This window comes from Brienomyrus brachyistius, chromosome 1 (genome assembly GCF_023856365.1).
Source record: "Brienomyrus brachyistius isolate T26 chromosome 1, BBRACH_0.4, whole genome shotgun sequence".
Classification (NCBI taxonomy): domain Eukaryota; kingdom Metazoa; phylum Chordata; class Actinopteri; order Osteoglossiformes; family Mormyridae; genus Brienomyrus; species Brienomyrus brachyistius.
This window is the reverse complement of record NC_064533.1, coordinates 10,428,329-10,446,081: the sequence shown is the minus strand read 5'-3', so window position 1 is coordinate 10,446,081 and position 17,753 is coordinate 10,428,329. Positions and strand designations below refer to the sequence as shown.

Genomic DNA, 17,753 nt, shown 5'->3' with positions numbered 1-17,753 from the left:
TGACCCCAGCATCTACCGCTCCCTGATTTACAGTTAAATAAAATTGAGGAATCAGCCATCAACCGGTGGAAACACATCTGCTGTTTCCCCCCGCTCCGCAAACCCCCACCCCCGGTTTCTGCCTTCTCTCACGGCTTGATTACTTTTTAATGATTTCTGCTGGGGAGACGGATGAGGGTGCTTATTGGCTGGATTCAGACAGGAGCTCGCCGCTGCTGCTGCGTTTGTTACGGGGGATCGGACCGCATGGAGGATGGGGTAGCGGATGGATGGGTGGGGAGCGGGAAGCGGATGGACAGGCAGAGGGGCGGGAAGTGGATGGAAGGGCAGAGGGGCGGTGATACTGATAGACGGGCGGAGGGGTAGGGAATGGATGGATGGGCAGGGGACGGGCAATGGATGGACTTGCGGAGGGGCGGGGATAATGATGTACGGGTGGTGAATGGATGGACAGATGGAGGAGCAGGAGGCAGGCGGAGGGGCGGGGATACTGATGGGCGGGTGGAGGAGTGGGGAATGGATGGGCGGGTGGAGGGGCGGGGATAATGATGTACGGGTGGCGAATGGATGGATAGATGGAGGGGCAGGAGGCAGGCGGAGGGGCGGGGATACTGATGGGCGGGTGGAGGAGTGGGGAATGGATGGGCGGGTGGAGGGGCGGGGATAATGATGTACGGGTGGTGAATGGATGGACAGATGGAGGGGCAGGAGGCAGGCGGAGGGGCGGGGATACTGATGGGCGGGTGGAGGAGTGGGGAATGGATGGGCGGGTGGAGGGGCGGGGATAATGATGTACGGGTGGTGAATGGATGGACAGATGGAGGGGCAGGAGGCAGGCGGAGGGGCGGGGATACTGATGGGCGGGTGGAGGAGTGGGGAATGGATGGGCGGGTGGAGGGGCGGGGATACTGATATACGGGTGGCGAATGGATGGACAGATGGAGGCAGATGGAGGGGCGGGAGGAAGATGGAAGACGGGCGGAGGGGCGGGAATGGATGGATGGAGGGGTGGATATGGATGAATGGAGGGCTGGATATGGATGGATGGGCAGAGGGGCGAGAATGGATGGAGGAGTGGGAGGCAGATGGATGAGTGAGGATACTGGTGGAGGGGTGGGGAATGGATGGACGGGTGGAGGAGTGGGGAATGGATGAACGGGTGGGGAATGGATGAACGGGTGGGAATAGATGGATGGGCAGAGGGGCGAGAATGGATGTAGGAGTGGGAGGCAGATGGATGGGTGGAGATACTGGTGGAGGGGTGGGGAATGGATGGATGGGTGGAGGAGTGGGGAATGGATGAACGGGTGGGGAATGGATGGACGGGCAGAGGGGTGGGGATACTGATGTACGAGCGGCGAATGGATAGACAGATGGAGGGGCGGGAGGAGGATGGAAGACGGCCGGAGGGGTGGGAGTGTGGATAGATGGCCGGGGAATGGATGGACGGGTGGAGGGGCAAGGATACTGATGAACGGGTGGAGGTGCGGGAAATGGATGTCCAGGCGGAGGGGCAGGAGGCAGCTGGATGAGCGATCGGGCGGGAGTGTGGATGAATGGACCGATGGAGGGACAGGAATGCGGATGGACAGACGGGGAATGGATGGAGGGGCGGGAGTGTGGATGGAGGGGCGGGAGTGTGGATGGAGAGGCAGGAGTGTGGATGGATGGGCGAGGGGGCAGATAGACAGGCTAAGCGGTGGGGGATGGATGGGTGGAGGGATGGTGGAGGTGGATGGATGGATGGATGGATGGATGGGCAGTTTGGTGGGTGCATTGATGGATGAGTGGGCGGGCGGGCGGGCATGGTTTCTGTGTCGCCCCTTAATTGGGTTCCATTTGGCCAGGCAAAGGCAGAGTGACCCCTCAGTCCCCGTTACGCTGTTACCATGGGAGCTCAGATACCCCTGCAGTGTGAGGCTTTCTCCCTGCGCACGGTGCCCGCCAGCATCCCCCAGGAATGAAGAGTGCTTTCCTTAGCGGCAGCCCCTGCCATCGAGGGTGGGGGCCCATCCCGCCCATCCCGCCCATCCCGCCCATCCCGCTCATCCCTCCCATCCCTCCCATCCCACGCAACCCGCTCATCGCTCAGACACCAGCACATGCAGTCATATTACTTTAAGCACTGCTTCTGCCCAGTTTATCATGTGAAGACCCCATGTCTGCCCTGTGGGGAGCTTTTGCTGTAACTGCATCCAAACTGAAGTGTAACCCGATCATACCCAGGCCGGGCTGCTGATAAGACCTGCTGGTTAATTGATCTTAAAGAGTGCTTTGTGCTTCACCCTCTGAGCCATCATCTCATACTCACCCTGCCGTGTAGCTGCATCCCTCCTCTGGTGTCACCTCCCAGTGACCAGTAGTCTGCTGCTGCCCCCTGCTGGTAGCTGTGCACCTCGTCTCAGGAGGCCGCCAGCCTCTTTGGAGCACGGAGTCTCGTCTCTGAAGCTTTGCTGCTTGACCATGGCCGTACTCTCCTCTTCCTCATTTCAGAGCACGGTCATTGTAGAGAAATCCATCCAAGACCTGATGACCCTCATGGGCGACCTGAGCTCCTACTCCAACCAGTTTCTGGAGATGGTGTGTGACAAGCTGAAGGAGTACAAAGAGATCTGCAACACCGCCTACAGGTATGAGGCAGTAACTGCGCCTTCTTTGCTTTCTGACCGTAAGGAATGTTTGCCATATGAGCTCCACCTTCCAGCCTGACTGCGAGGCAGCATCAGAGCAGGAAGTAAGGAATATCGCGGGGGGGCGACAAATACAGGCTGCAGAAGGCCTTTCTTTGTGTTGTCTTGGTGGCTACTTCATATACTGTCTTTCTCATGTGGGCATTATGGGATGGAGAGCGGCAGGGGGTTCTCTCCATCTGGCTGCGTGACCCCCGACCCCTGCAGATGGGGACCCCGCCACTTTGGCCTCCTTCCTGGCCACCTGACCAGGTGTTCTCACATGGTTCCCTCCTAGGGGATTCTGGGAACATGCCCTTAGGCATGTGTTTCTGCCCGTGCTTTTATGTTTGTGTACGGGTGAAGTGTGTGTGTGTGTGTGTGTGTGTGTGTACCTCCCTGTGACATGTGTTCACGCAGCTCTATCGCCCTGCCTCCATCTCTGTCAGTTGGCTGGTCGGTTGGTCATTTGGTCTGTCGCTCTCCATGGAGTGATATTCTGGCAGATCTGCGTAGAGGGTTAATATCACTTAGGCCATCGCTGGGGGTGCGTGTGCAGTGCTTGTAGCTAGATCTGCACGCCTGTCGCGTCACACTGTGTTGTCAGGTAGCAATCCTGTTCTTTATCCAATCTGACATCAGGTTATAGGGTGAACACCTCAGTTAAACCCGCCTCAGCAACATTTGGGCCAGAATAGTGCTGTCCGCCAGACTGTGCTAGCCCCTCCCCCCCTCCCCTGCTTTCTGCCCCCCTCCCCGTTTGGGTGTGGTCGGTGTATTCATTTTTAACACTCTGCTTATTGATGGGATGTATGGATATGGTTCATTTTCCATCAGGGGAACTTTGCTCTGAATCTGAGTCACGCCATCGATTTAGGGGTCGGGTTGTAAATGTCAGCTATTCCCACCACTCCAGCTTTCTTTTTCATAATGTTTTCGCTCTGCTCTGGCCTCAGGCTACCTCCACTTTGATAGAGCACCCCCCTAGGTGACCATCGTCTGTCTCTCTCCAGCAGCATCTCCTCTCCACTCCTCTCCTCAGAGCCAGGGAATGAGCCCAGATGGTAGCAGGGAAGTGTGGTTGTCGGTCGGTCTTGCCGGGCCGCAACTCCCCATGGAGATGCTGTCGGGGCTGTGGAACTCGCTCGCTTGCCCCTGAGACTGCCTTGTGTATCTCTCGCAGGGGCATCGTCCAATCGGACGAGAAGCTGACCATCAGCGCCTCGTGGGCCAAAGACGAGGACATCAGCCGCCTCCTGCAGTCCCTTCCCAACTGGGCCAATATGGCCCTGCCCCGGCAGGCACGGCAGAAGAGGGAGGAAGAGGAGGACTTCTCCAGGTACCTGCCCACCTCCGTGTGCTCCGACTTCTGCTTCCACATCGGCCCCCATGCCAGTTTTTAACTGTGTATGTAACGCCACACTGCTCTAATGAAAGCACCTTTACCCCAGAAAAACCCCTGGTGCCAGGGTCCTGTGTTTCCATGGAAAAGGCCCGGATACAGGGCTCTATGTTTCCCCAGAGAAACCCTGGGTGCCAGGCCCTGTGTTTCCATGGAAAAGCTCCAGGTACTGGGCCTGTGCTTTAGAAACTCTTCCAGGTTTCTGAGACCCGTCAGCCGACCCCAATAACAGTCAATTAAGCAGCAGAAGATGGGGCTCAGATGAAGCCGGAGACACAGTCCTGTGCAGCCCAGTGCAGTCACGCCCGGCTGCTCCGGCTGCACTGAGGAACACTCATATTTCAAAGCGTTAAAATAACTGAATTGCACAGCTTGACCTTCTGATTGGTCGATCATCCAGGGGTGGGGGGGCACCCCTTGGATGTGTGAGCCTCTCATGGAGGGGTCGTGCTACATGTCCTGCTACAATTTTAGGTCTAGACTAATCCTATTAAATTGTGAAAACCTATACCTCCAGTTTGATGGTAACAATTTGCATTCACTGTTCAGGACATGGTTAGGATCAGGGACAAGGTTGTTGGCCAGCTTTTATGTTACTAGGTAGACTGATTCAGAAGCTGCATCCAAAAGCACACACTATGCACTATGTAGGTAAATGAGGAAAAAGGACGCACTGCATCAACAGTCATTTAGTGTGAATTCCTTACTGCATGAGTGCACACACTTTCCACACCACACTTTCCAGGTGCACTTTCAGCTGCTGGATTTTGACCATTAATGACAGATGTCCCGCATAACAGGTACTGGTATCACTAACCGTTTACCAAACGCTCCAAGACGCCTTCCACTTACAGCACTGCACTTCTCAGTGCTGTTTAAACTGCAGCGTAATACTATTTTATGTCATGACAGTTTTTCACAACAAAGGTTTTGTGTCCTGCTTTTTAAACTTTATAATGGGGAAAAAATAGCACAATTCAATGTTTATCATTCTTTATATTAAATGATCAGTTCAAATATATAAATATTACAGTTGCACTTAAAAGCACCTTTTCTCCTGACTTCCTCAGTCGTGTCTATAATTAGGGGATGGAATATTGTCCAGTGTTTGCACACTGCGGATCTTGACGCAGGAACTTTTTGCCTACCTGATGTGCACTAGGGACACTGTTATGTCCTTTGTACTGTCTTGACGCTGTATTTAGTGTGGATGTGTGAGATTTCAGATGCAGTGTGACTGTTTCTCAAGGACGTTTGGCCAAGAATCTTTCTGCTGATTTTTATTTGGTGGAACAGCTTTGACCTTAACATAGCGGACAAGCCCTTATACCATATGTAATATTAGAGTACTGTAGAACACTCATTATCACAAAAGTCAAAAATGACAAGAATTTGTCTTCTGGCCTAAGACCTAAGATGTTGAAGATGAAGAAATTCTTTGCTTTGTTCTTTTGCAGGCAAATGCAATATGGCCCGTCCAGGATAATGTGATCTGTCATTGCACCCAAGTATATCTGTGATAATACCTGCTTGATTTTTTTCCATTATGCATAACAATAGGAACTTGGATTCAGATGGTGAACCAGATAGAATCTCTTCTGTTTTCTTGGTGTTAATCTTAAGTGCATTATCAACACTACACTCAGCTACTTTGTTCACACCATGATGCTGAAGGCCAGGGTTGCCTGAGTTACTTAACAGAGTAACACTGTATCATCAGATCATGTGCTCATCAGATAATAATCATGTGATCAAGCGATCAACTAGCAGATTAGCTGGGCCCAGAACACAATGTTTAAAGAAAGGTGATAATGCTTTATTTAAAAATACATAAAAAAAACATATTTTAAGTCAAAGTTGCTATATAAACTAAATAAGAGTAGAGAATCTCTTTTTAAGTGACAAAGTGGCATAGAAAGAAATATATACTGTCTCTGCCATATTTAGCTTACTGTCTGACTCTGTGTGCCAAGTCTCCTCGGCGCCCCCCAGAGGAGCTCCCGTCCAGCGGCAGGGTGTCACACGTGTGGCGTGCTCCTGGTCACGGTTTGCTGCTCTGTCTGCCAGCTACCTTTGGGGGTGTGATGGCTGTCCTGTCCTTCATCCTGGTGTGTGACCCCCCCCCCCCCCCCTCCCCCCACAGGGTGGCCTTTGCCAAGGAGTCGGAGGTGCTGACAGGGAACCTGGGGGACAAGCTGATCCCTCAGAGCGAGATCCTGCGGGACGTGAGTGACCTCAAAGCCCTGGCCAATCTGCAGGAGAGCATGGAGTGGTTCGCTGGGAGACTCAAGGGCTTCTTCTCCAGCCTGCTTTCCTCACACAGTGAGTACTATACTCTCTGCGCTGAGTACTCTGCTCCCAATGAAATCAAGGTCTGTGTTGAGTACCAAACTTACAATGTATATTAAGTCTACACTGAGTAGTGTACCAGTAAGTACTATGCCTCTGCTGAGTATTCTACTCTCAGTGATTACTGAGCCTGCATCGAGTACTCTCTTAGTGAAAATTATGTCTGCACTGAGTACCAAACTTTCAGTGAGTATTGAACCTGCAGTGAGTACTGTACATGTCTGTGAATACCACGTCTGTGCTGAGTATTCTACTTTCAGTGAGTACTGCGTCCGTACTAAGAAGTGGACCTGTTCTGATGAGTACCACACTCCTCGAGTTCTGGGTTAGTGCCAAATACCAAACAAAAAAACTTCAGTTTACTTTTTATTCTTTTCTAGTAAAATGACAAGATCAGTCTTACTGAGTATTGAGCCCATTGTGAATACGACAAAGCCCACCCTGAGCACTCGGGTCAGACTGAGTTCTCTACCCACTCCCACGTGTGACCTCATTCAGTGTCGCGGCATGCTGTCACGCAGGCCTCCCATTCGCTGTGGGCACAGCTCAGCCCTCCGCCACCTTGGGGGAATGTTCATTCTGGCACCCTCCCCCAGTGGCGAGTGACCTTTCCAGCGGGATTTTTGGGAACGGCAGCTCCAGACGGCTCCAAGCAAAGATAAAAATTCAATAAGTGTGGAGTGGGGAGCACTGCATAATCGCCATTAATTTCCCCGAGTGCCATTAATGGGGTGTTTTATCACGCCAGGGACAGCCTCCGCATTGTTCATTATTTAGTGTTTGCCGAGCTGATGGGGGCGCTCGAGACGGCACCCCTTATCTCTGTCCCCCCCCCCCAAATTGGATTTTATATTACAGCTCCAGTCAGGTATGAAGAAGTCATTTTCTCCCTCCTTGTCTTGCAGACAAACACTCGTCCCATCCAGTGTCGCAGCGGCGAGATTAAGAGCGCTTATTCCGGAGAGCGGCTCTCGGCGCAGAACTTTCCGGAAGCTGACCCGCGTGTGCGCGGCCCGTACAGAGTCATTAAGCCCCGGATTAGAGCGCTTTGCATGAGCCGCGGGCATGCAGCACGCGGCGGGCTGTCTGCAGACCCGACAGAGAGGCATTATGGGACGTCGTGAAAATGGAACCTTACAGAAGGAGCCGGCTTCCTGGGTCTGTCTGTTGTAAGATACAGGAAGTGAGCAAATGCAAAACAAACAGGCAGAGCAAGAGCGAGGATTTGGGGAAGACCCAGTGGCACGGGCTCCGCAGGACCCAATGGCACGGGCGTCCGCCTCCTGCCCGAGCACGTTTTCTACAGCTGAGCTGAAAACATAATGATGGCGTTTAGACAGCGCTTTGTGCCGCCCGGCTGCCCTGCCAGATCTGCCGTCATCCTTTAAGCAAACAGCACTGCAGATGAGGTCCTTACACTATCCGCTCGCCGGCCTGCCCAGTCTTATTGTCATTTTAATTCGCGTCTCAGTCTGCGTGTTTGCATGTGTGATTAAACACCACCCTCGTTGCGGTGCCTTTGAAGGCGTCCGGGTTCGGCACTTCATTCCCGCAGCAGCCGTGCGGCTCGCGGTTTATCGCGTTTCATCCCTACAGATAATATTTACCCATTTGCATTACCCACAATCCTTTGTTGCCCATGTCTGGCTTGTGCTTGTGTGTCTGTCTGTGAGAAAGCTGGTGTCCTCGGGCCTTGCCGGCCCCTGCTGCTCTGATGCAGCCTTAGCCTTCCTGTGGCTCTCAGGCCCCATACCGCATCCTCCCTTCCTGGCACTTTTTTTTTTTGTTCATTTCCTGGACTGGCTCCCTTTTAGACGGCCTCGTGTTTGCTTGGGGGGCCTGAAGTTTAACTTGAAGTTTTACCTTGACCTTAAGTGATCAGAGCTTTGGTCTCTGGAGCGGCAAAGCCTGCATTAGCATAATCTGTGAGATGTACCCCCCCCTCCCCCCCCCCACCACCCTCTCTTGGTGCCCACAGCAAATCCTGAGCCAGAGAGATGGCCCTCACGGCCGTGGGGCGGGGGGTCGAGGCTGGCCTGAGCCTCACTCCCCGCATGCAGCGCACAGGCGGCATCGTTAAAGACAGTAGCGAGGGGGGGGGGGGGTCATGAATTATTCACGCCTCAGGTGGACTGTCCGCTGTGGTGCAGGGGGGGCCCTGTAAACGACCCGTTTTACAGCCACAGCCGGCTGGGATCTTTCTGGAAAGAAACGCTTCCTTGCGTCTCCGTTTATGTTTTGTGTCTTTGTGTCTCTCTCTCGCTGTATGGATTCCCAGGTTTCCTCTCCGCCGTCTCCATGCTCCTGGTCCTCAGGCCGGGTCGTGACACTGCCTCCCCGCTTTTGCAGTTCTGATCGGATGTGCTTTTTGCATCCTGCAGATGGCCTGAAGCAAAAGATTGGGCCGGAGAAGAGCTATAAAAGAGGGCGACTGGATTAGCTTCATGCAAACATGCGCGGGTGTATTCAGCCACCCGCCAGCAGGGGGAGCAGCCGAGAGATAAATGGTGGAGAGGAGGATGGGGGGAGAGGAACATCAGGCGTGACATCGCTGCAGGGCCCCCTGGTTATGTGACAGGGCAATGGCATCCGGGTGATAGGGTGATCATGGAGTGACAGCGATGCAGACTGTGTGATGGAGCAATAGTCATGTGACGGGACGATGGCAGCAGTGTGACGGGATGGGCGATGGTCATGTGACAGGGCGATGGTCATGTGACAGGGTAATGATGGCAGTGTGTCGGGGTGATGGTGGCCATGTAACGAGATGATGGTCGCGTGACGGGGGGGGGGGGCGATGGCGGCCGCGTGACGGGGGCCGCATGACGGAGCAATTGTCGGAAGACGGGGTTGATGGCGCCCCTTGACGGTATGATGGTCGTGTGACAGAGCAGTGACCATGTGACCTGCCGCCCACAGATGTCACTGCAGGCTCCGACACCCAGGTGAGCGGTGACAGTGCGTGCAGCAGGGAGCAGATCCTGCAGACCCTCACCGACCTGTCCAAGGCCTTCCAGGACATCGCCGACCGCTGCCTCCTGGTGCTGCACCTGGAGGTCAGGTAGGGAGCGCCCCTGCTCAGTCTGCCCCCCACCCCCCTGCCCCTGGCCATGCAGTCTTGAAGCGCCCAGCTGTTCACTTGGCCCGTCATTTCTCATCATTGGAGCAGCTTCTTGGATCTACCTCATGTTTTCTGAGTTATGTACCCTTCTGCTGGCTGTGGGAATTGTATCCGGTGCACTTTTATTTTTTATCGGGGGGGGGGGGGGTGAACTTTCATGCCCGGGGTACTGATGTGAGTGTGAAGATTGGGGATGGTACAATGTAAATCTAAATGCGGGACACCTCCCCGGGGGGACTGGCACTGCGGCTGTCCTTGGTGGTCATTGTGGCTTCACTTTTCACTGGATCGAAATGACACCTTTTTAAAAAAGGCCACTGCATTTCAGTGAACCGTCCCCCAACCCTCACATCTACCCTCTGTTGTTCCCACACAGAGAATTTTATCTTTTCTTATTGGATTTTTGAAGTTGTCCCAGGATGGGGGGGTGTGGCTCGCCAGTGACGCGCGGCACTTGTATCTCCCTCTTCCCAGAGTGCACTGCTTCCATTACCTCATTCCCTTGGCCAAACAAGGCAACTATGCCATTGTGGCCAACGTGGAAAGCATGGACTACGACCCCCTAGTGGTAAAGCTGAATAAGGACATCAGCGCCATCGAGGAGGTGATGGGGGCCAACCTGCAGCAGCACAAGTTTCAGTACATCTTTGAAGGTGCGGACCCTGCGGTCATGTGACCTTCATATGCTCCGGGATCCCTTATTGGGCCAGGTCACACGTGGCCCCGTTCTCTGGCCTGGTGTTTTCGTGGGTCTCAGTAACCTGCTGCGTTTCTTGAGGACACTCATGGGGGCTTCATCGGGGCTTAGCGGCAACAGTCTTCCTCAAGCAGTTCTCCTGAATGTTCTGTCCCCGCAGGTCTGGGCCACCTGATTTCCTGCATTCTTATCAACGGGGTCCAGTACTTCAAGCGCATCAGCGAGTCCGGCATCAAGAAGATGTGCCGAAACATCTTTGTACTGCAGCAGAACCTCACCAACATCACCATGTCCCGCGAGGCGGACCTGGACTCTGCCAGGTGAGGACGCCCTCCCCCCAAGGCTCCGGCTCACCTCGTCGCTTCACTGCACCTTTTTGTCCCCCTTCAAAACATCTTCTCAGTGTGTGTGTGTGTGTGTGTGTGTGTGTGTGTGGTGTGTGTGTGTGACAGAGAGCCCCCACCTCAAAGCCCGCTCTTCCCTGGTTCTTCTGCATGTTGCCCTCTTGGGGAAAAAAAGCAGAAAAACAAAGCAAGCACTATAGAAAAAGTGCCCCCCCCCACCCCAAGGACATGACCTCTCGGGGCCATGCCAGGGGGGTGGTGGGGTCATTCTGGCTGAGAGGCTCAGCACCGGCACAGTAATAACAATTGATTTTAGTTTAAACCCAGAAGAAGGATGGCTGACGGCCTGAGAGTACGAGAGCGGCGTGCGATAGTGGACAGTGGCCCCTAGTGGCGAGGGGAGGCTCCGCGGCCTGTGCCTGTGCCTGTGCCTGTGCCTGTGCCTGTGCCTGGCAGGCCGCGCCACCCTGTGTGGGAATCTCCGCCCTCGGTCGCGTGCCGCTCGCCGTGCCGCGGGGGTGTGGGGGCTTTGAGGGCGGCTCCCGCTCGGACCCCATCTGCCTGGCCAGGCTGGCCCGTCAGATCTTGTCCCCGGGGAGGGCTGCGGCTGCGGCAGGAACAGCTGACGGGGGTCAGGGAGCCGACCCCCCCCCTTCCCTGCAGGAGGTGGGGAGAGCTTCCTTTGTGTCTTTCTGCGACAGCCTCTCCCTCTGCTTCTCTCTCTCTCCCTCTGCTTCTCTCTCTCCCTCCCTCCCTCTTACTTCCTGTCTCCTTTATTCAGTCCCCTTCACTTCCAGTGACTTTATTGGCAGTATTTTGCATTTTCTTCCCCCGTAATAGTGCGAGTTTGCGAAGTTAAGCATGCAGCCGTATAGATTTTCCTTCACCCCCCCACACTATCGCTCTCTCTCTCTCTCTCTCTCTCTCTCTCCCTCTCTTACACGCTCGCCCTGGTGGGAGAGCAGAGCTCACATTGATCGCAGAAGAAACACGCTTTTCGCGCCTTCGCTTTGTGGAAATCAATCAGTTAGACTTCCCGGCTCTGTCCAGCAAGGCGCCCTTTCTGTCTTCTGTCTAACTGTGGGGACAGCATTGCTGAAAGGTTTGCACAACGTTACTGGCCACCTCATGATTGATCAGCCTCCTTGACTAGTCAGCAGGGAGAAAAGGTTCTGTCACTATTATGTCAAAGCTGCTCGGTTCCCCAGCCGTGTGTGTGTGTGTGTGTGTGTGTGTGTGTGTGTGTGTGTGTGTGTGTGTGTATTCAGACTCTGTGTGCATTATATGTTAGCATACACACATGGCTGCCTACCTGTGTTGCGTATTTTCAACTGTCTGTGTGTGTGTGTAAGTTGTGTGTCATTGATTGATGAGCGGAGGCTGTGAATCCAGTCAGACAAGAACAGACCCAGCAGGTGGGGGAGAGGGGAGGGCTGTCACGCAGGCCGGCCGTGCCGGGAGCCCCCCGGCGACATGCGGTTTGTTCCTTATTCGCGAGATTAAACCCGCTTAGAAACGGCACGTTTGCCATGAAGGGGCGAGGGGGTTGGAAGGGGGCTGATTAAACGAGGGGGAGATGATGCAGTGCAGTGCATTGGTGTGGCTGTGGGCCGGACGGTGTATGGCCCGCTTTCCTGGCTGTCAGGGGACATGAGCGCCGGTGAGTTGCTATGAGGCTATTTTCCTTTGCTTTCCCTCCATTTTACAGACCCCCCCCCCCCCCCCCACCACCACCACCACACGCATCATCAATTAGCTTCACATTCCTCGGGAGCAGAGGCCTGCGTGTGCTAAGCGGCTAATTGAAATTTAATGGGACGCAGCGTCGAGCAGGAGCGGACAGCCCCCCCGCTCCCCCCACGCTGCTGCGTCAGCCTCTTCATTATCTTATCTTAATGGCGTAGTCGGGGGTGGGGGGGGGGGTTCATCTCTTTAACAACCCTCCACTGTTGGGTTACAGTTTAAAAGCCTTTGGTTAATGAGGAGTTTGGCACCTCTCTACTGTTCCGGACATCATGTGGTGCCCCCCAGGATCCTCTTGGGGGGGGTGCCATGACCAGCCCGGCAAGCTGTGTACAAATGAGGCCATGTTTGTGTCATGTGATGGAGGTGGGGCTGCCCCCCCCCCCTCGCTCTGCCTTTCCTGCTGCTGTGAAGGTTACACGTTGAGTGAGTCCTCTGTGTTACCCCATACCCTAGAGCACCCCCCCCCCCCCCAATCCCCCTCCGCCCGGGTCAGTGTGGGGGTGCTGACACAGGTGAGCATGTGCTGGAGGAGGTGCCCCCCAGCCTGTCACTCTTACTCCTTTTTCATGACTCCCTCTCATTTTCTGTGTCTCATTGTCTTCTACAATATTCCTGTCAGATTTTTTTAAATCCTTGTCAAATCGCAGTGACTTTCAGGTCAAACATTAAATTGAGATTTTTTTGTTAGACTTGAATCAGCATCTCTGGCTTGTGCCATAATGGGCTGCGTTGCATGTCATGAGCAGCCGGACTCCGCCCACGCCCTTTTTGGGGGTGTTATTCCCCTACTCCCCCCCCCTCTGCCGTCCCGCTTCATTGAAGCTGCTAGACGAAGGTCGCAGGAAGTGAGCGTATGTGGGGCGTGCATGTGCCGCTGCGGCGGCCTGTGGCCACGCCCACGCGAAAGCCGGCCTTGAGAACCTGCCCCTCTCCCGCCCGCACAGGCAGTACTACGAGATGCTGTACAACCCGGCCGACGAGCTCCTGAACCTGGTGGTGGACCAGGGCGTGCGCTACACGGAGCTAGAGTACATCAACGCGCTGGGCGTGCTGCACCGAAGCCAGACGGGCGTAGGCGACCAGACCGTGCAGAACATGCGCATGCAGCGGCTGAAGGAGATCATCTGCGAGCAAGCCGCCATCAAGCAAGCCACCAAGGACAAGAAGATCACCACCGTGTGACCACTGCGGCTCACACAGGGTTCCAGCAGGGACTGCCCCCAGCTTTCTGTACCCCCCCGACACACACACACACACACACACACACACAACACACACACACACACACACAGTCCCCTATGTTCTCTGCACAGCTGGTCAATACCGCAGTTCTGCTCTTACCTGCTGAAGCACTCATTAAGCTTTCAGGTCACTATGCCCCCCCATCATAATTATGTGAAACCGCTGATGTCAAGTAAAAATCCCATCTAGACCTGGGTTGGTTCTTTGCAGGATGTTTCCATTTCAGGGCTCCTGATGGTAATAAATCTCAAGGGTCTAACCTGGGTTAACGCACGTAGATGTTATAGTTCTGGGCTGCTCTCCTCCCCGACACCGCGCTATGAGTTCGGTATTGAATCAGGCGCACAATCCCGCATCATCTTTACCCAGAAGACATTGCGGTCCTTATACCAAGCTGCAGCCGCCCTTCTCAATCGGCGATCCGGCTCGCTTTCTCACTGAGCAAAAGCGGCTTCCCAGGTTTTAATTCTTCTGTTTTAAACAGGCTAGCGGATGCACAGAGATAAAAAAGAGTCACATTAACATATAAATCACATCCCTGTGGTGATGTTAGGCCATCGTTGGGTGGAAAAGCACTCTACGGGGGTGGGGCTTTTTTTCTACAGTGCAGGATGCGGAATTCACCAGAACAATCCATCATCCCGGGTGGGTGCCGGCGGACGTGCGTGGGGCTGAGCGGGAGGGAGAGGCATCTGTGAACAGCGGCTCCTCATTTCTCCTTTTGGCATTACTGGAATTGGGGCAGAACTGGGGCTGAGAATTGCTGACCCGTGTGTCCCTTACAGTGATGCAGCGCAGGCTGGGACTGGACAGCGAGATAGGTGTGTGGGAGAGAGACGGGGAGAGGAGCGCCATAAGCGAGTTCAGCTTAGCACGCCTTCCCGGAGTTTCTGACTCTCCATGATGTAGGGAAGCGATCGCCAGGTCCTGCTCTTATTCTCACTCCTGCCTTATATGTTTCTCTCCCGATTTTTACACTAATCTTTTTGTTTCTTATATTTCATGTAAAATTGCCATCTCCCTCATTGCCAACGAGACCGCCAGATAATGTATTGTACTGGATGTTTTGTAAAAGACCGTAACATATACAAAGGGATTTGCTGGAGTTTTTTTTCTGTTCACTGTTTAAAATGAGAAAATTGCTTTGAAGCGTGTTAAAGAGTGATTTGCCGATGTATTCCAACGCATATTAAACTATTAAGGGACGCTTTTTGCGTGCGCCATTAACTGATTTAATGTGTTTACCAGCGGTATACATAACACTGATATGCTCGTCTTTATGATTAAAGGAGATGTCGGTTTTCATCAGTTTTCCTTCGGGTTTATGGTGCTGAAAATGAAGTGCACAGTGCGGTACCATGGCAGGTGGGGTCCCGGCGGACACAGCCGTTGATCGGACAGACGCCCCTGGGGTGCAATGCACATGTCCAGTGTTACACCTACACAGGTCCACCTGCCACATGGGCTTGCATGCTGCTGGTGCATTTTGTCGCATTTTCAGTTTCCAAGTGCTTTATAGTGAATGTCTGGTAGGTGTTTCTTTAAGCAAAACCATAACGTATAAACGCAAACATGTATCCTGGGGTTTTCGGAATGCAGACCACAACTGTCACGGTCGAAACCAGCGCTTCTGTTTGACCTTCACGCAGCGGTAATACAGCCTCTGAGGATTATCCGATCCGCGGCGCATTAACGTCTGATACCGTGAATGCGGAACAAATCGGACATACAAACTACATTACATCCCTCTTCCTCCTTCAAAGACCGCTATGAAATAAAATAAAACTAGCCCACCTCCCGGGCAGAAATCCCAGAATCCTCAGCGCGGTTGCCGGGGCGATGGGGAACGACGCCGGAGCGCCGAAGCTGGAGCCTTGACGGCAGAGCTTGACGGTTTAAGGAGATGTCCCATACCCAGTCGGCGTCGGTGTGTGCCCCGCAACCCGTGGTCACTGATCCTCGGCCGGCTCCGGAGCTCACGGCCGGAGGTGCGAGGCCACAGGACGTAGTGGTGGCGCCTCCCGCGTCCGGCCGAGAGGACGAGGAGGATGGAAAGATGAAGGTACCTCGCTAACAAACAGATCACGATGGATCCGTAAACCAGGCTGATGGTAAATTATGCGGCTGTTGTGCCTGTCTGTCGGTGAGATTATTATGCTCCGACTCTACCTGTAACTTAACTCGCATCTGCTGCGCTTTCGGAAACAGAATAGTTACTTTCCACAATTTATTTTTCTTTAAGAATAACATGGTTCCCTCTCATGGGGGGCATGGTAGCTGTAGCCTTAATACCCCTTACAGCTTACTTGCTCCTTCACCATTTGATTTCAACTGTATTTGTGACCTTTGAGGGTGATGGAGAATTAAGAGAAGATGAAATCGGAGACCACCTGTCCGACCTGGGGACCGTGACGGGAGCGGAGCACGTGTACCGGTCCCTGTCCATAACAGTAAGGGGCGGGTTTCCGTCCACATCAGACAGCACCGGAGAGGGTGTGTCAGCAGCCGGTTTAACCAAACACATTCACACCAGTAACAACACTGGACTTTACTAGTCTCGATTTTGTAAGCCAGCCTAATGGGGGCGCCAGATCTCCAGTTTATCCATTTATGGCACCAGCGATGCTCTGCATTATGAAACCAGAGCTTCAGCAGCCCACAAGGTCACGCCGTGGCCCAAATCTGTGAGGATTGCTTCTTCAACATCAGTCCATGGCCCTGAGTGATTGGCACCATGACTGTCCCCCAGCAGGGCCTGAGTCCCAAAGGAAAATCTGCCCTCTGCTCATACATTTACCTCCAGAACCTGGAAGTGCCGTTCAGCAAGATCAAAGGTGGGACTTCCCTCTATCTGCCTGGAAAACATGTTAAAACACAGTAGAAATAGATGATGAAACTCAGCATTCATCTAGTTCCTGTAGCCCCTGTAGGCACACCTGCTGCCAGTATTAACTAATCTGGTAGATTCTCCCCAACGCCCTTCAGCAGTATGGGGGGGGGGTCCTCTCTTGCCTGATGGAGCCCGCCTGCCACTTTCCAACTCGCAGATCTGTCCTGCGTCAGCTTCATGCCGCACCTCATCACGCTGGACGCCTCTCACAATGACATCACCGACTTCTTTGGATTCCAGCCGCCGCGGAACCTCAAGGTAAGAAGACTGGCAGAGTGTGTGAGCTGCGGCTTTCGTGGCTTCGTGGGGAAATACTGCCTGAAAGTGAAGCGCATCTCGCAGACGTCCTGGGCCGGCATGCTGTCTGTCTCGGTGTGGAAAACTCAGGCTCACCGTGGCTGAGGGTGTTTAACTTAACCGAGATGTGTTAGAAGCTTTGCAGATCCTTTGGCTGTGGTCCCATGCTCCCTTTCTTTGGGACTGAGATGACCGTCACACCTTTAAATGTTCACAGGCCATCCTTCTGCTTTTCAGGAAGTCAACTTGTCCCACAACCACATGTCTGAGATGAAAGACCTGTCAGCATATCCATCGCTCCGGAGACTGAACCTGGACTGTATCCTGCTTTATTGCCTCTCTTTTCTTTGTCTTATTGGGTTGGCTCGCGATGTTCTATTTGATCTTCTCGCACGCTCATCTTAACCTGCCCCCTAACAGACAATTATTTCCGCGAGATCCGAGGTCTCCAGCGCTGTGTGAGTCTCACACACCTCAGCCTTGCCCATAACAGGCTGTACAGCACTCGAGGTCTTAACAGCTTAGCCCTCAGAGTCGTCTCTTTGGTACGCTCCTGTTCCCCCCGCGATCTCTCCATGTAGCGTTGTCCCTGCACACACCCCTCCCACCACGCTTGTCCAGATCTCCTTTCAAGGTCTCTATGATGCACTTCTCACAGTCCTCTCCATAGTGTCTGTGGATGGTACATCCCACTGTGTAATTTGAGTATTATCCTGTAGAATTACTCTGTGCATTTTTCTATTTGGTATACAAATAATACAGCAGTATAGATTTTAGACGGCATTTATGCCAATGAATAATCCACAGTTCATAAGCATCAGGATTTAAAGGTATCAGTGGCCGTTTCCTGGAGAAAAAATCATTACATGCAGCTGGTCTGTTTGAAAGAGATACAATAAATTTGTTTAGTATCTATTTCACAGACATTTTCGGTCTCAGGTTTTCAAATTCATATTGATGTTTTCCAGGGTGTATAAACTTGACATAGATTCATAG

At 53.4% G+C, this 17,753-nt stretch overlaps 2 protein-coding genes across 2 annotated transcripts in view; both read left to right on the top strand.

Annotated features, from left to right (window-relative positions):
• Nucleotides 1-13,592, top strand: part of exoc4 (exocyst complex component 4) — a 57,936-nt gene extending 44,344 nt beyond the window's left edge. Inside the window, 7 exon segments of the mRNA XM_049019255.1 lie at nucleotides 2,494-2,630; nucleotides 3,853-4,008; nucleotides 6,215-6,393; nucleotides 9,340-9,481; nucleotides 10,016-10,194; nucleotides 10,399-10,558; nucleotides 13,273-13,592. Of these exon segments, the coding sequence (XP_048875212.1) occupies nucleotides 2,494-2,630; nucleotides 3,853-4,008; nucleotides 6,215-6,393; nucleotides 9,340-9,481; nucleotides 10,016-10,194; nucleotides 10,399-10,558; nucleotides 13,273-13,510 (1,191 nt within the window). The 3' untranslated portion in view covers nucleotides 13,511-13,592.
• The window catches only part of lrguk (leucine-rich repeats and guanylate kinase domain containing), a 115,243-nt gene that overhangs the window by 92,352 nt on the left and 5,138 nt on the right, over nucleotides 1-17,753 (top strand). Inside the window, exons 2-7 of the mRNA XM_049019358.1 lie at nucleotides 13,621-15,632; nucleotides 15,922-16,020; nucleotides 16,320-16,404; nucleotides 16,618-16,718; nucleotides 16,995-17,076; nucleotides 17,178-17,302. Of these exons, the coding sequence (XP_048875315.1) occupies nucleotides 15,474-15,632; nucleotides 15,922-16,020; nucleotides 16,320-16,404; nucleotides 16,618-16,718; nucleotides 16,995-17,076; nucleotides 17,178-17,302 (651 nt within the window). The 5' untranslated portion in view covers nucleotides 13,621-15,473. The remainder of the gene's footprint in view (nucleotides 1-13,620; nucleotides 15,633-15,921; nucleotides 16,021-16,319; nucleotides 16,405-16,617; nucleotides 16,719-16,994; nucleotides 17,077-17,177; nucleotides 17,303-17,753) is intronic.